At 46.5% G+C, this 26,728-nt stretch overlaps 1 protein-coding gene and 1 long non-coding RNA gene across 2 annotated transcripts; both read right to left on the bottom strand.

The window, feature by feature from the left end:
* Positions 1 to 243: 243 nt before the first annotated feature.
* On the bottom strand, positions 244 to 1,245 carry LOC123461586. The gene is made up of 4 exons (XR_006637726.1): positions 1,136 to 1,245; positions 999 to 1,023; positions 692 to 714; positions 244 to 579 (listed from the first exon to the last, which is right to left on the bottom strand). It is a non-coding gene; the product is annotated as an uncharacterized LOC123461586 (long non-coding RNA).
* A 10,444-nt stretch (positions 1,246 to 11,689) lies between these two features.
* On the bottom strand, positions 11,690 to 22,812 carry Pa2g4 (proliferation-associated 2G4). The gene is made up of 13 exons (XM_004649970.2): positions 22,569 to 22,812; positions 20,380 to 20,508; positions 19,660 to 19,765; positions 19,501 to 19,570; positions 19,237 to 19,329; positions 15,687 to 15,750; positions 15,150 to 15,228; positions 14,697 to 14,775; positions 14,486 to 14,619; positions 13,834 to 13,928; positions 13,611 to 13,738; positions 13,079 to 13,132; positions 11,690 to 12,784 (listed from the first exon to the last, which is right to left on the bottom strand). Exons 1-13 carry the CDS (start codon positions 22,654 to 22,656, stop codon positions 12,719 to 12,721), a joined length of 1,185 nt encoding a protein of 394 aa, XP_004650027.1. The 5' UTR covers positions 22,657 to 22,812; the 3' UTR covers positions 11,690 to 12,718.
* Between the last annotated feature and the right edge of the window lie 3,916 nt (positions 22,813 to 26,728).

Below are 26,728 nucleotides of genomic sequence, written 5' to 3'. Positions count from 1 at the left end.
GACCCGGAACTACTCTATGGTGCGCTCGCCACCCCACAGGAAGCTCCCGGCAAGCTTTGCGTGTCACCATGGTAACCAGACCCGGTAGTACGGCAAAACAGCGCACGCTAGTGAAACGTGAGGGACGGGCGTCGTTTGACTGCGAAGTTCGTCCAAATGCCCCGGGGTATATCCCAGACTTCTAGCCGTCCCCGTAGGGCCTCCCCACCCAACGCAGCCGGAAAAAACACGGGACAGACAGGATGGTTTTGATTCTCCAGCCGAGAGCGAAAGAGGTGGTTTATTGTACACGAGTTACACTTGGCCACAAACGAGAACAGAACCAGTCCAGAGTGCCAGAGGTCCAGGTCGAAGCCATCAACCGGGACCGTGTGGGTCGTAGGCCAGGCCCAAGCCCATCGCGGCTCCCGGCGATCACGCGGTGGAAGCCCCAGATGCGGCGACAAGGGCTCGTCGTCGCGGGCGCGCGGTCCCAGCGCCCGGCGTCCCCAGCCTGCAGCACTCCTCGTTCCTGCTCCCGCGGGGGCTCGCGCCGCTCACTTGGACCTCTGCCTCATCTTTCTCCGCTTGCGCTTCAGCCTGGAAGGCACACAATGAAACCATTCCGCGCCGAGCCGCCGCGCCCTCCTGCCCACCCCGTTCTAACCCTCTCCTGCCCAGGCGCACACGCTCCGCGGGCAGTCGTACGTACCTGCGCATTCGCTTCTTCCTCCACTGCGGGCCGATCGGGGGAGAGAAGGGAACATTCGCGTCAGTGAGAGCCTGAGCGGCACCGTACGAGGGCCTGGCAGCAGCGGCGACACCGGCAATCCGGCGTTTTCCTACCCCCACCCGGCAGCCCTCCCAGAACATCACCGGGCTCCGCTCCTCCGCCTAACGCGGCTGCCTGGACCACTGTGCGGCAATCCTAGAGGGCCCGTGAACCATGGCGGCCCGCCACGGCCTGGTCGTCCTCGCCAACCCCCCGCCTCCCAAACCTCGCCGGGGGAACCGCTCACCTTCGCTCTCATGGCGCAGAGCTTTCTGCTGGGGGGAGAAAAACACTACGGTTAGTACGCTGTGACGAGGCCCGGCGCGGAGGTCAGATGCTAACGGATTGCGCTCGGAACCCCAGCCGGAGCAGCAAGACACCCACCTGAGAAGATGGCGCTAGGGCCGAGAGAGAGTAGGGGACGGCCTACTGCTATTTAATGGCGTTTCCCGTGACGTCACTTCCGCCAGCCTGCCTGCCCCACTGAGGGGCGGGGCTGCCCAAGACGAGGGACAATGGTTCTGGCGCCGCTCCTTGAGCACACGGGTAGTTGGGTGTTTTATGGAAACAGAATACTTTGAATTATCAATCCCTCCTCTTCATTTCTACCAACAGGAGGTTGTACTACTGGCAGCATGAACGCCGGTTTCCATACGGAAGTGTACCTGGAAAAAATGACAATGACTTCCGTCTTCCTCCCCATTGCCTCTTGGGAGTTGAAGTTTCTTAGTGAAATCCTCCATTTTGTTATGAATACGTGTTGGTTGTCCCAAAATTCCTAAGTTTCGGTTACTGGTTGGCCTTTTGTATTTTTCTAAGCTAAATTGCTTCGGAGATATACTTTTGGTTTTTCAAGGTAGGGTCTTGCTCTAGCTCAGGCCTCAGTGTGGCCTCGCACTAAGGGCCATCCACCTTCCTCTGCTTCACCAGTGCTGGATTAAAGGCATGAGCCATTACGGGGGGATTGTTGTTTTGTTTTGGTTTTTTGTTAAGCAGGGTCTCGCCGTGAGTTCGAGGCCACCCTGAGATTACTTAGTGAATTCCAGATCAGCCTGGGTTACAGCAAGACCCTACCTCGACAAACAAAAGTAGATCTCACTGTAGCCCAGGCTTAGCTGGATCTCACTCTCTAGTTCCAGCCTGGCCTGGAACTCATGGTGATCCTCCTACTTCAGCCTCCCAAATGCCGGGATTAAAGGCGTGTGCCACCACACCCGGCTCTATTTTGAAATTTCTGAGGGCCCTGATTCTAGAAATGGGAGGATATAAAGTACGTATACAGCTGTCATTCTGCAAAAATAACTTTACCATTTTTTGTTTTTCTTAAAAAATAAAATTAAAAAGAGGGCTGGGGAGGTGGTTTACCAGTTAAGGCACTAGCCTGCTGAGCCTAAGGACTCATTTTCGATTCCCCAGAACGCACATAAGCCAAATGCACAAGGTGGTGCATGCATCAGGAGTTTGCTTACAGTGGCTAGAGGCCCTGGCACACACATTCTTTCTTTCTCTTTCACATAAATACGTAAAATATTAAAAAAAAAAAAAAAAAAAAAAGATTCAGACCGAGTGTGATGGTGCACACCTTTAATCCCAGCACTCAGGAGACAGAAGTAGGAGATTAACAGTGAGTTCAAGGACACCCCGAGACTATATAGTGAATTCTTGGTCAGCCTGGGATAGAGGGAGAGCCTGCTTAAAAAAAAAAATAAGGGCTGGGCTGGAGAGATGGCTTAGCGGTTAAGCACTTGCCTGTGAAGCCTAAGGACCCTGGTTCGAGGCTCAGTTCCCCAGGTCCCACGTTAGCCAGATGCACAAGGGGGCGCACGCATCTGGAGTTCGTTTGCAGAGGCTGGAAGCCCTGGCGCGCCCATTCTCTCTCTCTCCCTCTGTCTTTCTCTCTGTGTCTATCACTCTCAAATAAATAAATAAAAATTTTTAAAAAAAAATTAAAAAAAAAAAATAAGGGCTGGAAAGATGGCTTAGCAGTTAAGCACTTGCCTGTGAAGCCTAAGGACCCTGGTTGAAGGCTTGATTCCCCAGGACCCATGTTAGCCAGATGCACAAGGGGGCGCATGCATCTAGAGTTTGTTCGCAGTAGCTAGAAACCTCAGCACGCCCATTCTCTCTGCCTCTTTCTCTGTCATTCTCAAATAAATAAAAATGAACAAACAAAAACCACGAATAAATAAAATTTAAATTAAAAACAACAAAAAGATTCAAGGCAGAGCTGGTCATGGTAGTACACATCTATAATCTGTAATCTCAACACTTTGGAGGCACAGGTAGGAGGATTAAAAGCATGTGCTACGACACCCTGGAACAGTGTTTTCTATTTTTTTTGTTTTTCCAAGGAAGGGTCTCACTGTAGTTTAGGCCAACATGGAATTCACTATGTAGCCTCAGGATGGCCTCGAACTCATAGTGACCCTCCTACCTCTGCCTCCCCAGTGCTGGGATTAAAGGTGTGCACTACCACACCCAGCTAACCTGCTACAGTGTGTTAATGGTAAAATGAAGTCTTGTATATTTAAGGATTTTTTGGTTTTCTGAGACTGGCTTGCTTTAAAATTGCTATGCTGCCCATGCTGGCCTTGAATTTATGATCTTGCTGCCTTAGCCTGCCAAGTGCTGGAGTTTCCCCCTTTTTTTAATCCTTCTCTTCTGTAGTCAGAATCTTTGGGGATCTTCCAGTGATTCTTACCTAACTCTTCCATGAAATTGGGAAGTTTATTTTTTATTTACTTCTTTTTCTTTTCTTTTTTCTTTCTTGGCTTTTTGAGGTAGGGTTTCACTCTGGCCCAGGCTGATCTGGAGTTAATTGTGTAGTCTCAGGGTGGCCTCGAACTCACTGTGACCCTCCTACCTCTGCCTCCCAAGTGCTGGGATTAAAGGTGTGTGCCACCACGCCCTGCCATATCATGTTTTTTAGAGACAGGATTTCAAGTCTCAGGTTGGCCTGAAAATAGAGGGTGACCTTGAATTACTTTTCTTTATTTTAAGTTTATTTATTTATTTGTTTAACAGAAAAAGAGGGAGAGAGAGTGAAAAAATGGGCACGCCAGGGCCTCCAGCGACTGCAAACAAACTCCAGACATGTGTGCCCCCATGTGCATCTGGCTAATGTGAGTCCTGGGGCATCGAACCTGGGTTCTTTTTTTTTTTTTTTTTTTTTTTAAGATAGGGTCTCACTCTAGCTCAGACTGACCTAGAATTCACTATGTAGTCTCAGGCTGCCCTTGAACTCACAGCGATCCTCCTGCCTCTGCCTCCTCAGTGCTGGGATTAAAGGTGTGCTCCACCAAGTCCGGCTGAACCTGGGTTCTTTGGCTTGCAGGCGAATGCTTGAACTGCTAAGCCATCCCTCCAGCCTGGCCTTGGATTTCTAATACTCCTTTCTCCAATTTCCCTAGTATTAGAGTTAGAGATGTGTACTGTGTATCAATAGGCCCCATTTATATAGTACTGGGGATCCAACTAAAGACTCAGTATCCCAGGCAAGCACTCAACCAACTGGGCTACATCCCCAGTCGTCCCAGATGTTTTTTTTTTTCTTCTTCTTCTTTTTTTTTTTTTTTTTGGTAGTTCAAGGCCAGCCTTGAACGCACAATATACCTTTGCCTGGGATTAAAGGCATGTACCACCACCTCTTTTCTTTTTTTTCCTTTTTTTTTTTTGAGGAAAGCCCAACAGACTGGTCTTTTTTTTTTTTTTTTGGGTGGGGGGAGCTAGAACATTTGTATACACTTGCATGAGAGGGGGGGAGAGAGAGAATAGGCGCACCAGGGCCTCTAGCTGCTGCACACTCCAGATGCATGTGCCATGTTGTGCCCCAGTTTATGCAGGTCCTGTGGAGTTGAACTTTAGTCCTTTGGCTTTGCAGGCAACTGCCTTAACTGCTGAGCCATCTCTCCAGCCCAGGTTTTCATTTTTTAATTCTTTCCTTTTCTTTTTTCTTTTTTGAGGTAGGGTCTCACTGTAGCTCAGGCTGACCTGGAATTCACTATGTAGTTTCAGGGTGACCTCAAACTCATGGTGGTCCACCTACCTCTGCCTTCCAAGTGCTGGAATAAGGTGTGCACTATCATGCCCAGCTCAGGCTGGCGTCAAACTCACAGCTATCCTCCTACCTCTGCCTCCCAAGTGCTGGGATTAAAGGCATGTGCACCACATTGGGCAATTAACACACACACACACACACACACATATTTTGGTTTTTCAAGGTAGAGTTTCACTCTAACCCAGGCTGACCTGAAATGCACTAGGTGGGCTCAGGGTGGCCTTGAACTCATGGTGATCCTCCTACCTCTGCCTCCAGAGTGCTGGGATTAAAGGCATGTGCACCACATTGGGCAATTAACACACACACACACACACACACACACACACACATATATTTTGGTTTTTCAAGGTAGAGTTTCACTCTAACCCAGGCTGACCTGAAATGTACTAGGTGGGCTCAGGGTGGCCTTGAACTCATGGTGATCCTCCTACCTCTGCCTCCAGAGTGCTGGGATTAAAGGCATGTGCCGCCATACCTGGCTTAAAATATTTTATAAAAAAGAAAAAAGCAACAGTAAAGTTAGTACCCAGACTGGTGTTGCTGCTAGACACCTGAATGTGAGGCTTTGGTCTTTGGGAGGTGATTTTCCCAAGAATGTGGAAGGATTTGAAACCTTGGCCTAAGAGATGCCTTACAATGCTATAAATAGAGCTTGGTGGACTATTCTGGTCAGAGTTGAAAGCCCTGAATGTGGTAAGAAGTATGGACTGTGAGGTTTGGCTTGTGAGGGTGAGAAAGAGCCTTAGCTGGACTGGGTTAGAAGCATTTGGTGTGAGAAGCTTGCTGTTATGCCCATGTCCTGAAAACTTGGGCAGGGTTTCTTTGCATAGGAAGACTAGTGTGAGCCGAGGGATATGGCACAGAAATGAAATCTTTGGGCTAAAACTTCTGCTCTGTCAGCTGCAATATATGAAAGATTACAGTCTTTGAGACTGGGCCAGCTGACCTATATTGGGGCAACAGGAAAAATGTAGACTCTTGAAGGGGGCCTGAATGCTCAAGAAGTGTCCTGTTCTTCAAAGTCTGCTTTGTTCCCCCCAGATTAACAAATTGGCACCCCACCTGGAATTATAGAATATAAGAAACACAAGAAAGGGCTGGAGAGATGACTTAGCAGTTAAGGTACTTGCCTGCAAAATCAAAGGACCCAGGTTTGATTCCCCAGGACCCACATGAGCCAGATGCACAAGGTGGCTGAAGGCCCTAGTGTGCCCATTCTATTTGCTTCTTTCTCTTGCAAATAAAATAAAAAAATAAAATAATGCAGGAAAGAGAGGGTCATTGAATTTGCAACAGTCTTTTGTTTTGGAAACAGCTATTGTTGGATGCCTGCATGGAGACCTGATGGAGCCATGAAGATGGACTATGGGTTGCAGTGGAGACCCAATGGAGATGCCAGGACAATGAGATAGCTGCTAAGCAGAGATGCCAGCCCCAGGTGAAGTTTTCCAGGACTGTGAGTAGCCTAGCTGAAGGGGTAGAATTGGAACTCCAATGCTGGTTAGAATTATCAGACTAAGAGATTTATCACTGGCTAGATTTGGACTTGTAGCTACAGACGCTGATTTTGGCCCTGTTTAAATCTTATATTGGTTGAATATTTCTTTGCTATGCCCCATGCCTTCTTTTGTAGTGCGTTTATAGGGTTTTGAGGGAAGGTTTTTGGTATTATGGCTCAGTTAAGACCTTGGATTACAGGGATATTTGAACATCATTGGGACTGATACAAACTATGGGGATTTTTGTTTGTTTTTTCAAGATAGGGTTTCACTCTAGTCCAGGCTGACCTGGAATTCACTCTGTAGCCTCAGGGTGGCCTTGAACTCACAGCAATCCTCTCTCTGCCTCCCAAACTTTTTTAGTTACCAGTTTATGGAGGCCAGGGGTGGAATGTGGTGGCTTGACTCAGGTGTCCCCCATAAATTTAGGTATTTTGAATGCTAGGTTCCTAGCAGATAATTAGGAATTAATGTCTCCTGGAGCCAGACTATTGTTGGGGGTGGGCTTGTGGACATTATAGCCAGTTTCTCTTTATCAGTCAGTGTTTGGCACACTCTCCTGTTCCTGTTGTCCACCTGATGTTGGCCAGGAGGTGGTATCTACCCTCTGCTCATACCATTGTTTTATGGATTCTCCCCTCCAGTCTATAAACCAAAATAATCCTTTTTTTCCCACAAGCTGCTCTTGGTCGGGTGATGTGGGTCTACCAGGGCCTATTGCTACTACAAAGACAATGTCAGACAATTGTGTCACTTTTTTTTTTTTTTTTTTTTTTTGAGGTAGGGTCTTGCTGTAGCCCAGTCTGACCTGGAGTTCACCATGTAGTCTCAGGGTAGTCTTGAATGCATGGCAGTCCTCCTACCTCTGCCTCCCAAGTGCTAGGATTAAAGGCATGCACCACTGTGACTGACACCTGTTCTAGAAAATTTTATTTATTTGGGCTGGAGAGATAGCTTAATGGTTAAGGTGCATGCCTGTGAAGCCTAAGGACCCAGGTTTGATTCTCCAGGTCCCACGTAAGCCAGATGCACATGGTGGCTCATGCATATGGAGTTTATTTGCAGTGGCTAGAGGCCCTGGTGTGCCCATTCTCACTTTCTTTATCTCTCTCTCTCTCTCTGTCTCTAATAAATAAATAAAAAAATTTAGCCAGGCGTGGTGGCACATGCCTTGAATCCCAGCACTCGGGAGGCAGAGGTAGGAGGATTGCCGTGAGTTCGAGGCCACCCTGAGACTACATAGTGAATTCCAGGTCAGCCTGAGCCAGAGTGAGACCCTACCTCGAAAAACCAAAAAATAATTAAATAAATTAATTAATTTATTTGCAAGGAGAGAGAGAGGGAGGGAAGGAGGGAGGAAGGGAGGGGGGAAGGGAGAGGGAAAGGGGGAAGAGACAGAGAGAGAATGGAATGGGCACAATGGGGCCTCTAGCCACTGCAAACGAACTCTAGATGTATGTGCTCCTTGAGCTTCTGGCTTACGTGGGTCCTGGGGAATCAAAACTGGGTCCTTTGGCTTCGTAGGCAAACGCCTTAACTGCTAAGCCATTTCTCCAGCCCCACTTTTTTTTTTCCTATTTGCAAGCAGAGAGAGATGGAGAAAAGACAGAGAAATGAGCATGCCAGGCCTTCCAGCTGCTGCAAACAAACTCTAGATGCATGTGCCACTTTGTGCATCTGGCTTTACATGGGTACTAGGGAATCAAACTCTGGTTACTAAGCTTTGCAAGCAAGTTTCTTAACCACTAAGCCATGTTTCCAGCCCTTTGGGTCCAGCTTTATGTGGATTGGGCAACTGAACTGGGCAATGAACCCAGGCCAGTAGATTTTGTAAAACAGGCACCTTTTTTCCTTTTTTCTCTCCCTACTTCTCTTTCCCTTCCTCTTCCTTCCTTTATCTCCCTTCTTCCTCTTCCTTTCTTTTTTATATTATTTTATTTTTTGTTTTTTTGAGGTAGGGGTTCACTCTTGGTCCAGGCTGACCTGGAATTCACTATGTTGTCTCGGGGTGGCCTGGAACTCACTGCGACCCTCCTAGCTCTGCCTTCCAAATGCTGAGATTAAAGGTGTGTGCCACCACATCTGGCTCCTTTCATTCTTTCTAAGTGAGCATCTTGTAACCACTGAGCCACATACCTAGTCCCTCAAAAAATAAAAGCCAGGTGTGGTGGCGCAAACCCAGCACTTGGGAGGCAGAGGTAGGAGGATCGCCATGAGTTCCAGGCCAACCTGAGACAACATAGTGAATTCCAGGTCACCCTGGGCTATAGAGTGACACTACCTTGGAAAAAACATAAATTGTTTAAAAACGTATTTATTTGGCTGAAGACACTTCTCAGTGGTTAAGACACTTGCCTACAAAGACTAACAACTTGTCCGATTCCCCAGTTCCTGCATAAAGCCAAAATATGCAAGGTGATGTGTGCATATGGAGTTCATTTGTAGTGGCTGGAGGCCCTGGCATACCCAGTTTCTCTCTCCCTACTCTCTTTCTGCTTGCAAACAATTTTTTTCTTTTTGAGAGTCTCACTGTAGCCCACGCTGACCTAGAATTCACTATGTAGTCTCAGGGTGGCCTCAAACTCATGGCGACCCTCCTACCTCTGCCTACCCAGTGCTGGAATTAAAGGCATGTGCCACTACGCCTAGTTACAAACAAAATTTTTTAAAAATTTTATTCATGAGAGAAATAGTATGTGCTGCAGGGCATCCTGCCAATGTAAATGACCTCTCCAGATGCATATGCCACTTTGTACTTTTTTTTGGGGGGGGTTTCAAGGTAGGGTCTTGCTCTAGCCCAGGCTGACCTGTAGTCTCAGGCTGGCCGTGAACTCAGTGTTACTCCTACCATCACCTCTCCAGAAGGCTAGGATTAAAGGTGTGCACCACCATGCCTGGCATGGTGTACTAGGGAATCAAACTCTGGTTACTAAGCTTTGCAAGCAAGTTTCTTAACCACTAAGCCATGTTTCCAGCCCTTTGGGTCCAGCTTTATGTGGATTGGGCAACTGAACTGGGCATTTGAGTTCTTGAGTTTTTTTTTTTTTTTAGTTTATTATGAGTGGGAGGAGAGTACAGGTGCATATTAGGAACTCCTGCCATTGCAAATGAACTACAGACACATGTACATTATGCATTGGGGTAGAGAACTGAATCCTGGGTTGACACTTTGCAAACAAAGAACCTGAGTTATTGGGCTTGGCAGGCAAGCTCCTTAACCAGTAAGCCATCTCTCCAGCCCAACTGTCAAGTTTTCCAAGCAAATGTCTTTAGCTGCTGAGCCATTTCTCCAGTTGCATTATCTGGTGAGTAAAAAGGGATCGAACCTGGGCTGTTAGGGTTTGCAAACAAGTGCTTTAATGGAACCATCTCCTTAGCCCCATCAAAAATACAATTTAAAGCTGGATGTGGTCATGTACACCTTTATTTACAGCACTCAGGAAGCAGAGGTAGGAGGATCATCATGAGTTCAAGGCCACCCTGAGACTACACAGTAAATTCCAGGTCAGACCAGGTTAGAGTAAGACCTTACCTTGACAAGCCATAAATAAATAAATAAATAAATAAATTTTAGCTGGGCATGAGGGCACATGACTTTAATCTCAGCACTTGGGAGGCAGAGGTAGGAGGATCGCCATGAGTTCAAGGCCACCCTGAGACTACATAGTGAATTCCAGGTCAGCCTGGGCTAGAGTTAAACCCTACCTGGAAAAACCAAAAAATTAAAAAAAAAATTATATTAGGATTATCAATTATTCTATAAAGAAATGTGGATTTTTATTTATTTATTTATTTTTGAGGTAGGGTCTCGCTGTAACCCGGGCAGACCTGGAATTCACTATGTAGTCTCAGGCTGGCTTCAAACTAATGGCCACACACCTACCTCTACTGGGATTAAAGGCATGTGTACCTGACTTTAACTTTTTGTTTTTTCAAGGTAGGGTCTCACTCTAGCCCAGGTTAACCTGTAATTCACTATGTAGTCTCTGGGTGGCCTGGAACATGGCAATACTCTGCCTCCCAAATGCTGGGGTTAAAGATGTGCACCACCATGGCCAGCTTCAGCCACTGCAAACTCCAGATGCATGTGCCCCCTTGTTCATTTGATTTACATGGGTCCTGGAGAGTCCTGGGATCCCTCTGGCTTTGCAGACAAATGGCTTAATTGCTAAACCATCTCTCCAGCCCAACTTTTTTTTTTAATTTTTTTAAAATTTATTTGAGAGCGACAGACACAGAGAGAAAGACAGAGGGAGAGAGAATGGGCACGCCAGGGCTTCCAGCCTCTGCAAATGAACTCCAGACGCGTGCACCCCCTTGTGCATCTGGCTAACGTGGGACCTGGGGAGCCAAGCCTCGAACTGGGGTCTTTAGGCTTCACAGGCAAGCGCTTAACCGCTAAGCCATCTCTCCAGCCCCCAACTTTTTTTTTTTTTGAGGTAGTGTTTCATTCTAGCTCAGGAGGCAGAGGTAGGAGGATGAGCATGAGTGCTGGGATTAAAGGCATGTGCCACCACACCTGGCTTAATTTTTAAACTCACTGTGTAGCAGCTTTAAACTCTCTTTCTACCTTAGCATATGGAGGGCTAAAATAATAGGTGAGCCACCACAACCTGATAGTTTTAAGTTTGCAGCAAAACTGAAGGTTTAGATTTCACACATATTTCTTGTCCCCTTATGGATACAGCCTGCCTTCATTATCAAGCACCCCCACAGAGTTGGGTGGAACACACCTGTCTGTAATCCCAGTACTTCAGAGGCTGAGGTATGATTGGATTACCATGATTTGAGGACTCTCAAAAAGTACAATTTTGGGCTGGAGAGATGGCTTAGCGGTTAAGTGCTTGCCTGTGAAGCCTAAGGACCCCGGTTCGAGGCTCGGTTCCCCAGGTCCCACGTTAGCCAGATGCACAAGGGGGCGCACGCGTCTGGAGTTCGTTTGCAGAGGCTGGAAGCCCTGGCGCGCCCATGCTCTCTCTCTCCCTCTATCTGTCTTTCTCTCTGTGTCTGTCGCTCTCAAATATATAACATTAAAAAAAAAAAAAAGAGAAAGAACAACAACAACAACAAAAAAAGTACAATTTAGAGTGGGCACATAGTGCTGACACACCCAAATATACAAAAGTGTTTGCCTAGCATGCAAAAACCCTAAATTTCATCTCTAATACCTTAGAAACGGTGTGGCAACACACACCTACAATCCCAGAATTTAGGGATATACTTGCTATGTGGCTTTTACAGTATACATGGATCACTTCAGTGACATTCTCCACTTCAACAGTGAGCAACAGACAGGGCTGATAAAGATGTTGTACAGTGGTAACAGGACATGAGTAGATCTCCAGCACCACCAAAAAAGGAAGAAAAAAAGGCACATTATTATGAGCAAATCCAAATTTATTTTAATGCCATGTCATTTTAAAAACCTCATAAGTTAGTGGGAGCCCTGGTTCCCTAGGACAGCATGCCAGAGGTACTGAAATTTGTCACCATTCTCCATAACACCCCTCCCCCCCAGCAATTCATCCAAGTCCACAGCATCAGAAAGCCAGTTGTCTCTTTAGTAAAGTCTACTTCTCTGGTTCCTGGTTTTCCTTCAAGGGAGGGAAGTCAAAATATTTCAAACAGGGAACAAAACCACAGTGGAATATCCAGTTTTGGTTCTTGGAAGATGGAGTGAAGGAAAGCCCCACTGACTCCAGAGAAAACAAGTTGAGATGGATCCTGTCATCACAACTTTGTGAAAATGGGGAAGGATCCTGCAGAACAAAATTTACTAAAAGGGTTACAAATGAGGATCCATTTGATAGATGAGAAAAATTATCTTCATAAATGGGCAACTTCAGATCCCAGAAACAGGGCCTAGCTAGATCACACGAGGAATCTGCCACAAGTGAATAAAAATAATCTGAAGAACAGTTCTTAATTTTGAGGGCAGATTAAATACTTGGGAACAATATGGGGAACAGAAAAAAAAGCCCCCAGCAGGATGAGAAAATGCTGACATCAGACCGGTATAAAAATTTCCGCTGAGGTTTTTAGTGGTGGTGGCTGCTTTAGCCTCCTCCCTGTTCTGTTGTAGGGCCACAAACTTTGACCAAGCAGAGTAGTAGAAAAGGCTAGAAAGAGGGGCTTGAAGACGATGGATTTTGACTCCTGATTTTATTATTCAATCTCTTTGTTTCTAAAGTAGTCTTCAGTGGCAGGGAAGCCTAGCCTCCCAAGACCAGAGTCAGTTGGAGCTGGTTTCTGTTGGAAGAGGGTGGTTTGGGAGACTGGGACGAGGACAGGGATACCCCGCTCTGCTGGTGGTCTTGGGTGGAGAAGACGAACTGCACTTCACAGAGCCCGGGGTGTGGTGGGAAGGGGATGAGGCAGGAATGGCAAGCTGGGGATATGGGACCCACCTCAATCCCCAGCTTCATTCTCTTCTAATGTCTCCCCACTGGTGGCATTCTCTGCAGTCTTGGAGGCCTATATTTCAAGGTCAGAAAGATTAGTGAAAAGATTAATTAAAAGATTGAGCCTGACCTATTGGTGCCCACCTTTAGTCCCGGCACTTGGAAGGCAAAACAAGGATAATCACCATGAGTTCAAGGCCAGCCTGAGACTATATATTGACTTCCAAGTCAGCTGAGAGAGGGAGATCAGCCAGAACCAAATATATCTTGGATTCTCTGGGTCAGAGCTAAGAGGAGTGAGATGACACTCCACCACAAAAATGGAGTGGTAAGGTTCCCTGCTTAGAAGAGGATAATCACAACCCACCTTCTTTTTCTTCTTTTTCTGGGTTTTCCGACTTGCAGAACTCTGGAGAAGGGCCTGAAAAACAAGAGAAAAAGGTAACAAATGGGCTGGAGAGATGGCTTAGCGGTTAATCACTTGCTTGTGAAGCCTAAGGATCCCGGTTCAAGGCACGTTCCCCAGGACCCATGTTAGCCAGATGCACAAGGAGTTGCACATGTCTGGAGTTCATTTGTAATGGCTGGAAGCCATGGCACGCCCATTCTCTCTCTCTGTCACTCTCAAATAAATAAATAATAAAAAAATTTTTAGGGTTGGAGAGATGGCGTAGCGGTTAAGCGCTTGCCTGTGAAGCCTAAGGACCCCAGTTCAAGGCTCGATTCCCCAGAACCCACGTTAGCCAGATGCACAAGGGGGCGCACGTGTCTGGAGTTCGTTTGCTAAAAAAGAAGGTTACAAACACTGAAGAATATGAAAGAAACACAAAGTGTTATTCTCAGCACTGTAGCTCTTTTCAGGACTTTCAACCAGTCACCACTTCCTGATCCACACTAACCTTTAGTTCTGCATCCTGGACCTCCATCTCAGATTTGTAGAGGTCAGGCTCAAAAGGACCACTAGTTATCCGCATGGGGCCATTGGGCATGAGTAGAACTGTAAATTTAAACTGGGCAACAAATTCACCTATGGGAAAATTCAAAATGTATTCAAATTAAATATTCTTTTATTTTCTGAGGGAAAGGGAGGAGTGGTCTTAAAATGAAAACTATTAGACTCACCCTCCTTCTCATAGAGAACATTAAATGGTTGTAGCAACTCATGTTTGGCACACTCCACTACACCCATCCTAGCCTTCTTCTCGTCTTCAAATGCTCTGGAAAGAGGGAGACAATATTCACAAGTATCCTTAATTCCCCATCAAGTGGTGCCTCTTTTTTTTTCTCCCCGAGGTAAGGTCTCACTCTAGCCCAGGCTGACCTGGAATTCACTATGGAGTCTCAGGGTGGCCTCAAACTCATAGTAATCCTCCTACCTCTGCCTCCCAAGTGCTGGGATTAAAGGCGTGCGCCACCACACCCGGCCTCTTTTTCTTTTTTTAATAAGACAGGTCCCTGCTAAATGTAGCCCAGACTGGCTTAGACTCTGGGTCTTCATGTCTCAGCCTCTGGAATGCACCACAGGCATTCTCTACCATGCCCAGCTCCTTCTTGTGTTTTGAAATTGGTTCTGTCCTCAAGCGGTAATTATGCTTAGGACTGCTCTTTTACATTACCTCAAACAAGGAGGAGATAGGGAGAAAGGGCGTGCCCTTATGAAGAAGCTACAAGTCTGGGCAAGAGGGAAGAAGGAGGGAGCATCAAGGGAAGGCAAAATGTTCCTGGGTACACAGAGTCAAGTGGTTACAAAGCCTATTCTTGCTAAGTGCAGTACCTTAAAGTAAATGGCATGGCATCAAAACGCCTTTCCACCTCACTGAAAAAGGCACGTGAAGTTTTCATTTTCAGGCCATATTGTTTAGAGGGGTCTCGTTTGTAAATGGTGGTTCTCTGTCCTGCATCCTTGGCCTAAAAGAGTTAAGTCAGGTCACATTTTGGTGAACACACTCTCAAGTGAACCCTCAGTCTAACTCTGGTATTCTCACCTTGCCTTCTCCTGAGCTGACAAGGACATCCACAGCATATACTTCATGTACCTCAAACTCAGCCTTTTCATGGTCCTTCCTAAAAGGAACAAAGAGAAAAGGAAGCATTAAGAGTAATTAGTAAGCAGGGTGTGGTAGTGCACACCTTTAATCCCAGCACTTGGGAGGCAGTGCCAGGAGTTTAAGACCAGCCTGAGACTACAACAGTGAATTCCTGGTCAGCCTGGGCTACAGCAAGACCCTGGGGGGGGGGGGTAGGTAATTAGCAGCAGGTGTGGTGCCTCACACATGTAACCCTAGAAAAAGCAGCAGGATTGCTGCAAGTTCTAGTCCTATGTAGTTGAGATTAAAACAAAAAAAGCAACAAAATAAGTAACATCTGAGTTTAGAAGGTGATTAAGTTGGGAAAAAGGTTAATGACTTGTGTGGTATGGTAGAAGGGTTGGCACCTACTTCTGTTGGTCTGTGGGATTCTGGATAATGGTTTTCTCTCCATCAATGACATGCTGCTTCAACTGGTGTGACAGCATACCTGTAGACAGGATAAGTCATATGGTATCAGCTAGCCATGCAAAATCCCAAAAAGCTTCCAAATCCACCCACATAAGTAGTTTAATGGTGCATCAATGTGTTTGGCTATGGAAACAGGGTGTTGAAAGGCTTGGACTGAGCCACAACCAGGATGAATCTTTGAAGGAGTAAAACCCTTAGTTCTCTCAAATAAATAAATAAGTAAAAATAAGGGCTGGAGAGATGGCTTAGTGGTTAAGCACTTGCCTGTGAAGCCTAAGGACCCTGGTTTGAGGCTCCATTTTGCAGGACCCACATAAGCCAGTCAGATGCACAAGGTGGCATATAGAGGCCCTGGCACGCCCATTCTCTATCTATCTGCCTTTTTGTCTGTTGCTCTCAAATAAATAATAATTAAAAAAAAACCTTAATTCTACTAAACGAGTCTTTTAGACTCCCAAATGTTTTCTGAAGTCTCACCTTCTATTGGCGTGCAGTTAAATGAGTGGGCAACTTTGTTCCAGGCTTCTGTCACTTGTGTATTCTAGAAGTAAAAGATTCATAAAGAAGGTCTAATTAGATAATAGTTCTCAAAGAACAAAACATATATCTCAATCCAGAAGATGAGGAAACTGAGGCTGAAAAATATTGATCTGACCAAAGCTAAATAAGAACTTAGTGGAAGAATTTTGTCAAAAACCCAGGTTTCAGGCTGGAGGGATGGCTTAGTGGATAAGGCACTCGCCTGCAAAGCCAAAGGACCAGGCTCAAGTCCCCAGGACCCACGTAAGGGAGATATACAATGTGGCACATGTTCTGGAGTTTGTTTGCAGTGGCTGATTGCCCATTCTCTCTCTCTCAAATAATGCCTTTAATCCCAGCACATGGGAGGCAGAGGTAGGAGGATCACCATAAGTTCAAGGCCACACTAACCAGTGAATTCCAGGTTAGCCTGGACCAGAGTGAAAAAGAAAAAAAAAAAAACTAGGTTTTAAGCCAGGTGTGGTGGTGCACGCCTTTAATCCCAGCACTTGGGAGGCAGAAGTAGGAGGATTGCTGTGAATTCAAGGCCACCCTGAATGTAGTGAGTTTCTGGTCAGCCTGGGCAACAGTGAAACCCTACCTTGAAAAACAAAACAAAACAAAACAAAACAAAAAAAAAAAAAAAAAGAAAAAAAGGTTGGTTCTCTGCAGGAGCATGGCCAAATCCTTGTCATGCCTATTTTCTCTCTCCCAAAAAACAATAAAAACAAGAGGAGGGCTGGAGAGATGGCTTAGCGGTTAAGCACTTGTCTGTGAAGCCTAAGGACCCCGGTTCGAGGCTTGATTCCCCAGTACCCACGTTAGCCAGATGCACAAGGGGGCACATGCATGTGGAATTCGTCTGCAGTGGCTGGAGGCCCTGGTGCATCCATTCTCTCTCTCTCTGCCTCGTTCTGCCTGTTGCTCTCAAATAAATAAATAAAACCACACATACACAAAAACAAGGGGATATGATGGATAATGGAATTTCAAAGGGGAAAGTGGGGGGAGGGAGGGGTATTACCATGGGATATTTTTTATAACCATGGAAGATGTTAATAAAAATTGAGAAAAAAAGCTGGGCGTGGTGGTGCACACCTTTAATCCCAGCACTTGGGAGGTAGAGGTAGGAGGATCGCCGAGAGTTCAAAGCCACCCTGAGAATACATAGTGAATTCCAGGTCAGCCTGAGCTAGAGTGAGACCCTACCTTAGAAAGCCTCTCTCTCAAATAAATAACGTATTAAAAAAACAAAAACAAAAACACAAGCCAGGTTTTCCAATATGAAGTCCAGTGTTTATTCCTTGTACCTAGCACTTTACCTGACCAGCGGGGACAGCAATCTACATTGCCTTAAAAAAAAAAAAAAACAACCCTTACAACAATTTCAAATATAATCTGTTCTTCATCTAATTTAGTCCATCTCCTACAAAAGTAACTAGTATCTAGTATAAAATGATACATTTATGTGCAACCTACCATGTTAAGCACGTTATATGGTTTATGTCATTACAAGTCAGTGAGAACAAGGTATAGTTTAAGCCATCCCTCCAGCCCCATTTTTTAAAATTTATTGAGAGAGAAAAGGCAGGTAGACAGAGAAAACGTGCATGCCAAGGTCTCTGGCCACTGCAAACCAATTCCAGACGTGTGGGCCTCCTTGTGCATCTGGCCTCATAGGTCCTGGGGAATAGAACCTGGGTCCTTTGGCTTTGCAGGCAAATGCCTTAACTGCTAAGCCATCTCTCCAGCCCATTTTACGATGATAGAAATTATTTATGATGAAGGAATTTGAATTTAAGATTATTTTTAGCCAGGTGTGGTGGTACACGCCTTTAATCCCAGTACTCAGGAGGTAGAGGTAGGAGGATTGCCAGGAGTTCAAGGTTACCCTGAGACTACACAGTGAATTCCAGGTCAGCTTGGGCTAGAACGAGACCCTACCTAATAAATAAATAAAATGTACTTTTTAATATTTGGAGCTGCAGACATGGCTCAGCAGTTACAGTGCTTCCTGCAGACCATAATTTAATTCCCAACTACCCATATAAAGCCAGATGCACAAAGTGGCACATATGTCTGGAGTTCATTTGTAGCAGCTGGAGGACCTGGCACACCCATTCTGTCTCTCTTATCTCTCTCTCTGCTTGCAAATAATATATATGACCTGGGTGAGATACTAGCCAGTTCAGAGTGGGGGCAGGAAGATCAGAAGTTTGAGAGGCTAGCCCTTCTGTTAGTTTTCAAGTCAGTGAGGGTTACCTAAGATCCCATTATCTAAATGTGTATGGAATCCAACTGATTAGACAGCTATAGGTTAGCTATTATACAACACATAACTAATAAAATAACAATGTATAAAACAACAGTAACAGCTAATTCAGGTGCCTACTACATACCGGGTACCATTCAAAGGACATTGCAACTCTGAAGTTAGGCATCATTATAAGGAAACTATGGCAGAAGTCATATTGTAAGGATGAAGTACAAAAGCCAGGCATGATGGCACATGCCTTTAATCCTGGCACTGGGGAGGCAGAGGTACAAGGATCATTGTGAGTTCAGCCTAAAACTATAGACCGAGTTCCAGATCAGTGTGGACAAGAGTTAGACGTTACCTCAGGAAGAAAGAAAAAAAAAAAAAAATGGTGGTGCACACCTCTAGTCCCAGCACTCAGGAGGCTGAGGTATAAGTATCATCATGCATGTGATGCTAGCCTGGGCTTCAGATTAAGAGCCCCCTTCAAAAACAAACAAAACCAATGCTTTAAGTATTAAGAGGGCCTCTTGGAAAAGAAAAAAAAAATCAGCTTTAGAGAAATATATCCAGTGTCAATCTGACATGCTTAATTCTGTTTCTGAAAACTATATTAGCTCTGGGCTTCCTAACACTGTTTTTGCAAAGCGTAGAACAAAATTTGGTCTTTCATTAGCATGAACTTACTAGTATTACTATCTCTTGTCCTTTTGTAACTTGTTTTATAAGCCCAAATTCAATAAAAATTGAATTCTATTTCATTGTTAGCTACATACCCCAAATTATTTTAGAGAAATATGCAAATACAAATCCCAAAACGGAAAGAGCTTTATAGGCTACGTAAGAAGCCATATATCACTACATCTTGCATAGAACTATGATAGGCACCCACAGTTAACTAACTGTTCAGTATGAAGCCCTTTAGTTTCTGCCTCTTGATACAGACAGAGCCAGGCGTGGGGTGCACGCCCTTAATCCCAGCACTGGGGAGGCAGAGGTAGGAGGATAGCCACAGGTTCGAGCCCATCCTGAGACTCCACACTGACTTCCAGGTCAGCCTGGGTTAGAGTGAAACCCTACCCCGAAAAACCAAAAATAAATAAACAAAATATAGGCAATCCTAAAAAGCTGTTTGATTTACAAAGGGGACTATTTGGGGGAGAGGAGGAGTGGTCAACAATTTCATACAGATCAGCTACAAATGCTTAACTCATCTTTGGTTTTGCCAAACTTTAAATTAAGACGCCTTACCTGGTTTCCGGGCTTGACCAGACGTAAGGCAGCTTCAGCACAAAGGTGAGCTGCCTTAATGACATCTGCTTTCCGACCTGTTACTTGGGTACCCTGTAGATAAGACAAACTCAGTAATTCATCTGGCATTAATACAAGTGCTCAAATGCAAGGTTAGCCAGTGAACATGACGGGGGCAGGAGGAGAGAACACACCCATGTGATGCTACAGGTTGGGGCAAAGAGAAAATGACAAAACAAACAAGTTAACAAAAAAAACACCCACCTGAGCTACACCAACCACAAAAGTGTGAGCCACATTAGCTATGAAGCCATCCACATGGACCCCAAGATCACTGAAAATCAAGAACAGTACTCAGTCAGGAATTGGCACTATGTAAATGTTTAGGAAAAAGACAAATGCTCTAGAACGGTTTAACCTTACATTTTTACCAAGTCACCTTCCTTGAGAATATAGTCCTGGTCACTCTTCAAAGGGGAGAAGTGACATACACAGTTATTTACCGAAATGCTGGTAGGAAAGGCAATACCTGTAAAAAGAATCATGAGCCTTACTGCCTTGCTCTCTCGGAAGCCCTGCTACCCTTTAGAAAAATGGAAGGACTTTTTAATTTCAGGGATGTGCTTAAGCTTACTGAAAGGTAGGAAATTTTATCCACCCAACTTGCCATTTTAAGTAACCAAATATTTCAGAGTTGAGGTAGTAGTAGTGAAAACAAAACAAAATCTGGGAAAATTAAAAATGGATTTTTATGGGCAGGGGGGCTGGCGAGATGGCTTAGCAGTTAAGGCACTTGCCTGAGAGGCCTAAGAACCAAGTTTCAATTTCCCAGTACCCACATAAGCCAGAAGTACAAGGTGGCACATGCGTCTGGACTTTGTGCGCAGTGGCTGATGGTCCTAGTGTGCCCTTCTCTCTCTCTATCTGCCTCTTTCTCTCTCAAATAAATAAAATATTTAAAAAAGAATGGATTTTCTTTTGGGGAGGCGGTTTTGAGGTAGGGCCTCACTCTAGTCCAGGCTGACCTGGAATTCACTATGTAGTCTCAGGGTGGCCTTGGGCTCATGGCGACCCTTCTAACTCTGCTGGGATTAAAGGTGCACACCACCACGCCAGGCTAATAGATTTTTTTTTTTTTTTTACCTTTCTTCATTTCTTTTTCTTTCTTGAAGATTTTCCCTGTTTCTTCCATAATCATGGCATCCCCTTTCTCACACAAACTCAATACTGACACACCTGAGCTGGATGCTTCCACCAAAGATCGAAGTACCCCTGTGAACAGAATACCACCAGATCAGCCCTGCATATATTGTTTAGTTGCCACCCAAGTGAGCCCCAAAAGCTGGATTCCGTTTTTTTTCTCCCCCCACCTCAAGGTAGGGTCTCACTCTAGCCCAGGCTGACCTGGAATTCACTGTCTTCTCAGGGTGGCCTCAAACACACGGTGATCCTCCTACCTCTGCTAGGATTAAAGGCGTGCTCCCACATGCCCAGCTCCAGCTCAGCTTTTTAATATTTTTGTTTATTAATTTGCAAGCAGAGAGATGAAGGAAGTGGGGCAGGGGAAGAATGGTACACCAGAGCCTCTAACTACTGCAAACGAACTTTTAGATGCATGTGTCACTTGGTGTATCTGGTTTTACATGGGTACTGGGGAACTCAAACCCGGGTTGTTAGGCTTTGCGGACAAGAACCTTAACCATTTAGCCATCTCTCCAGCCCTTAGATTTGGTTTTTAATACTCCCCAGTGCCAACTGTCCTAAGGCTGAAAGAAGAAACAAGTTCTGCTTCTTGGACTCTAGCCGTAATGTCTAACGACACATTTCTCTCCCTTACCTTGTATGGCAACTAGGTATACACATGGTCTCCTTAGACAAGGGCCTAGACTTTCCAAAGACAGTACTGAAAGATGACATAAACGAACTTTGAGCGACTCTCCCCAAGGTGCCCCATGCATATGTAAAGCAGAGAAGAAATTCATAGGCGTCAGGGACAATGGGAAGGGAGACACTGAATTGCTGACTCGAAGTTGATGCATTGTTAAATGTTACCTTCTTTCCTTCGCAGACATTCTAATTAGGTTAGTAATCACAATTTATGTAAGCTTATTTCCTCATAAACAAGTATATAAGCCAAGAGGTCTTCATCTTAAGATCCCTGAGACTGACTGGACTCGGTTTACTTCTCAGATTTCAAAGAATATGTGAACCCAAATTTCAAATTGGTATCCGAGATCACAAGTACCGCAAGTTGCAAACTGCAAGGAACTTGAGGGGAAGTTGTGTCTGTTCAAGCCACTAGTATCAAATACTAAAAGAGCTCCCGAAATGTGGGTACTCATTAAATGACCACTGTGTTATATTATCTTGTTCACTCCCTCTTTGTATAATTCATTCTGAATCTCAAGTTTATCCTTAGTTTCAAAACCATTTAAAAGCTCCAAGACTAACAGCTGCTATCTCCCTAAGTGGGTTTTAAAAATGGAAAGGTGAACTGGCAAGAGAAAACAGAAAGTGAGACATACGCCTAAAGTAGCAGGCAAGTTCGGAGAAAGCAAAGCTTGGACAAGAATGGCCTGTGACAATCCTAAAAACAGTCATGTCCCCCCCGCCTGCCACCACCCCTCCCAGTACTGTTCACAGGCTTGCCTGGTTGGAGCCAAGGCGGGACCTCAAAACGCCGTCAAGATCCCGAGAACAATCAAATAGGAAAGCTAACTTAAGGCCATCTTTAAAGACTGGGGCGGTCGCTAGTGGTCATGAATCTCGCCCTTCAGAAAAGCGAGCTATCTGCAAGAGTTGTGTTAGAAGCTCCAAGAGTGCTGTCCAGCGGTCCCTCGAGCTAGGCCGGGGGGAGAAGAAAGCCCCCGCCAGGGTAAGCGCTCAAGTCAAGACTCTAGCAAAGCACGTGGTGGGGAAGCTGGTGTTGGGGAGCCGGCGACGCGCACGGGAGCCTGGCGACACGTGCCGGCTCCGCTCCTGACCGCAAAGCAACTAAAAAACGGAGGGGCGCTCCTGTCGCCCACCGCTGGGCGCCTGCTCTCCGAGGTGGCCGGGATCCGAGACCCGAAGTGAAGAAGGGCGAGGGGCACAAGCCGCAGCTTGCCGCCGGCGCCCGGAGCCCGGCTGGGACCCCTGCGAGCGCTCCTCGCGGTCGCCGGCCTGCACCTCCACATTCCAGCGCAGGCCCGGCCGCCGAGTCCCCGGGACGACACCAGGTCTCCCCACCGCATCGCCCCGGCAGGCCAGCGCACGGACCCTGCCCCTCGGGAGGACAGCCCCACAGCTCTCCCTCTCTGCCTGGATTCCAGGACCCCTGAGGCCGCACTCACGGTTGGCGATGTCGCCCCCCATCTTATACTTGGTCACGACCAGGTCCTCGGCGATAGTTTGCTCCTGTTGCTCATCCTCGCCCGACATCTTCCCACCGCCGCTACTGTAGCTTCGCTTCCCCTGGGCCACCGCCTCTCCCTTCCCAGCCACAAGCTGTGGCCAGAGTCTCCTCGAACCGCGAGGAAAGCGCGAGCGAGCAAGGGAGCGGGAGGGCGGGCGGCGAGAACGAGAAGCTGCGAGCGCGGGCTGAGGCGCGAAGCACGCTGGGACAACGAGTACTGCCAGGCCTCAGTCTTCAGCCGCCCGCGAGGGCTCCGGAACTACAACTACCAGTGTGCACTTCGCGCGTCTCAGCCAGGCCCTGGGGCCTTGCCCTCCCAGGTCCTAGCACGCCGGAATCGCCGGGCACGCTGGGAAGGGTCAGGCTCCGGCGGGAAGGCGGAGCCGTCGGGGAGCATGAGGGGAAGCGTGGTCTCTCCGGGAAATGCCACCTCCACCCGAGCGCAGTGCGAATCCGTAACAGAGGAGGGAGGATCGAGGGGGGAGGCAGGGCGGGTTACGCAGGAGAAGAGGGTTTGGAGGCGGCCGGGCGGGCCGGGTGGTGCGAGGTTGGTGGGCACTTTCCACACCTAGGGGCGGGGAGGCTGGGTGCGCACCCAGGATTCCCAGATGGGCTGGCGCGACCTGCCGGGCTGGTCCAGCCCTCCTCAAGGGCCCGGAGAACGCGGAAGGGCAGGGTGCTGGGACCGAGGACAACCTGGACAGCCAGAGTCAGGGAGATTATCCACGGCCTCCTAATGGAAAGGCCAGACGTGCCACCAAAGTAAGAAGGCACTGTTGTTCCAATAGTAGGCTTTGGTGGGCATTTAAAGGAAGTGTTCAGAAGAGAGATTGGGTCACTCACAAGAGAATGAGTTCTGAATCATTTCACGGTTGGAGTATTCCACCCGTCTAGGAGAAAGCACATGTGTAGGCATTTTTTTAAATTTAATTTATTTTTTTCTCAATTTTTTAAGCATTTTCCATGGTTATAAAAAGTGTACCATGGTAATACCCTCCCTCTCCCCCTTTTCCCCTTTGAAATTCCATTCTCCATCATATCCCTTCCCCATCTCAGAAAGTCTCTCTTTTGTTTATTTTTATTTATTTTATTTGGGAGTGACAGAGAGAGAAAGAGGCAGAGAGAGAGAGAGAGGGGAGAGTGGGCGCGTCAGGGCTTCTAGCCACTGCAAACGAACTCCAGACGTGTGCACCCCCTTGTGCATCTGGCTAACGTGGGTCCTGCGGAATCAAGCCTTGAACCGGGGTCCTTAGGCTTCACAGGCAAGCGCTTAACCGCTAAGCCATCTCTCCAGCCCAGTAAGTCTCTTTTTTATTTTGATGTCATGATCTTTCCCTCCTGTTATGATGGTCTTATGTAGGTAGTGTCAGGCACTATGAGGTCATGGATATCCAGGCCATTTGATGTCTGGAGGGAGCACGTTGTAAGGAGTCCTACCCTTCCTTTGGCTCTTACATTCTTTCTGCCACCTCTTCCACATTAGATTCTGAGCCTTGGAAGGTGTAATTGAGATGTTACTCAGTACTCTGGTCACTTCTTTCCAGCACCATGATACCTTCTGAGTCGTCCCAAGGTCACTGCCATCTGAAAAGAGATGATTCTCTACCCAAAGTGAGAGTAGCATTAATATAAGGGTATGAATATTAAAAGTAGTGCTTACTGGGCAATTTGATAAGCGTAGTATATACACTTATCCAGATATAGCAACAGATGATATACCCCTAGGGCTCATGACTACCCCTATTTTAAGTTTTCAGTACCAGGGCTGTATTCCCTCCCATGGAGCAGGCCTCCAGTCCAATTGGAGGGCAGTTGGTTTCCACCATGACAGACGTGCCACTATTGCATCCATTGGCTCATTTGGCCTGGCTGGCCAATTATAAGTCTTGCAGTGTCCACTGTTGAGTATCTTCACTGGTGATTTCTCTTTCTCCCATTGAACTGCATGCAGAATGGCTTCTTCCAGCTTTCTGTCAGCTGGTCTACATGGAGGAGGTTATCAGCTTAGTTCCAGCAGGATTTCTCAATGGCCTTGCAGCCCAAGTATGTGGAATCTTCAGCAATAGGGTCTTTACCATCAATTCCTGGTGGGAAACCAAGGGCCTCGGCAAAGGCCTATAATGTTTTGGTGGCATCAGGGACCTCCCTGACCAATAACTCACTGGAAGGTATCCCATCTTGTTACTGAAATTTTTCTAGCAACGATCTATGGCTCCTGAGTGTTCCATTGTTCATAACCAGAGTATTCCATCTGATTTATTTATATCCTGTTAGATTTTGATTAGCCCTCCCTCCACCTTTCCTTTACTCAATCTCCTCCCCTGACCTCACTTTGTGTAGGCCTTTTTTTTAGAGGTAGGATCTCACTGTAGCCCAGGCTGACCTGGAACTCACTATGTAATCTCAGGATGGCCTCGAACTCACGGCAACCCTCCTACCTCTTCCTCACCAGTGCTGGGATTAAAGATGCGCACCACCACACCACGCCCAGCTCTCTTGTGTGTTCCCTCCCTCCCTTCTCCCCCCCCTGTATGTATGTATGTGTATATATAATTTTATATATATTAATGTATATATAATATATATTAAAAAATATAATAATATTAAAAAGCCCAGCTGTGAGTTCAGAGCGACCCTGAGACTACATAGTAAATTCCAGGTCAGCCTGGGCTAGAGCGGATGCTCTCTCAAAAAACCATGGCTCAGCAGTTAAGGTGCTTGCCTGTAAAAGCCTAACAACCTGGGTTCGAATCCCCAATACCCACATAAAGCCAGATGCACAAAGTGGCACACATACACCTGTTTGTAATCATTTGCAGTGGTAGGAAGCCATGGGACACCCATTCTCTCTCTAAAAAGAGACTGGAGAAAAGGCTTAGTGAGGACTCATGTTTGACTCACCAGGTTGCAGGCAAGCCAGACACATAAGGGGATGCAAGTGGGCAAGGTTGCACATGCCCAAGGTGTTGCCCCTTTTGATTGGAATGGTGTGGCTGGAGGCCCTGGCATATCAATTCTCTCCCCTCTCTTTCTCTTTCTCTCTCACACACACACTTAAAAAAAAAAAAAAAAAAAGGCCAGGGACTTGCTTAGTAGTTAAGGCACTTGCCTGCAAAGCTCAAGAACTTGTTCAAATCTCCAGGTCCCACATAAGCCAGACTCAGTGATCCAAGCCCAATTCACACATGCACACGTCTGGAGTTAGTTGGCAGTGGCTGAAGGTTCTGCTGTGCCCATTCTCTCACTCAGATAAATTAAAAAGAAAAAAACAGGCATGGTGACACATACCTTTAATCCCAGCACTGGGGAGGCAGAGAAAGGAGGATTGGTAGAAGGTCAAGGCCACCCTGAGAATACAGAGTGAATTCCAGGTCAGCCTGGGCTAGAGTAAGACGTTACCTCAAAAAAACAAAAAAGGGCTGGAGGGATGGCTTAGGGGTTAAGGCATTTGCCTACAAAGCCAAAGGACCCAGATTCCATATCCCAGGACCCATGTTAGGCAGATGCACAAGGGGGCACATGTGTCTGGAGTTCATTTGCAGTGGCTGGAAGCCCTGGTGTGCCCATTCTCTCTCTTTCTCTGTCAAATAAATTACACACACACACACATATATATGTCAGTCTGTAGGACTTGCCTAAGAAAAAAGTGCCCTATGTGTTTCTTTTTTTTTTTCCCTCTGTGTGTTTTAAAGGAATACAAATAGGGCTGAGAGATGGCTTAGTGGCTAAGGTGCTTGCCGCAAACCCAAAGGAGCCAGGCTGTATTCCCCAGGACCCATGTAAGCCATCCACAAGGTGGCACGTGCATCTGTGGAGTTCGTTTACAGTGGCTGGCAGCCCTAGTGTGCCCATTCTCTATCCGCCTCTCTCAAATAAATATTTTTTCAAGGTAGGGTCTCACTCTAGCTCAGGTTGACCTGGAATTCACTATGTAGTCTCAGGGCGGCCTTGAACTCATGGCAATCCTCTCTCTGCCTCCCAAGTGCTGGGATTAAAGGCATACACCACCATGCCTGGAAATTAAAATTTTTTTTTAATTTAAAGAAAGAAATATAAATAAAGCTGGCAAAAGGTAGAGGAGACAGACTGTCAGGAGAT

Source organism: Jaculus jaculus, chromosome 6, assembly GCF_020740685.1.
Source record: "Jaculus jaculus isolate mJacJac1 chromosome 6, mJacJac1.mat.Y.cur, whole genome shotgun sequence".
Lineage (NCBI taxonomy): Eukaryota > Metazoa > Chordata > Mammalia > Rodentia > Dipodidae > Jaculus > Jaculus jaculus.
The sequence above is the reverse complement of the archived record's forward strand: the minus strand, read 5'-3'. Positions and strand labels throughout refer to the sequence as shown.

Excerpts from the sequence above, each read along its gene's own strand:
- Pa2g4 (XM_004649970.2), bottom strand. The coding sequence starts at position 22,656 with ATGTCGGGCGAGGATGAGCAACAGGAGCAAACTATCGCCGAGGACCTG. Across the intron at positions 19,571-19,659 it reads GAAGGTGACTTGGTAAAAAT|TGATCTTGGGGTCCATGTGG; the intron begins GTAAGGTTAAAC and ends CTTGATTTTCAG. Across the intron at positions 15,751-19,236 it reads TGGTCAAGCCCGGAAACCAG|AATACACAAGTGACAGAAGC; the intron begins GTAAGGCGTCTT and ends TTTTACTTCTAG.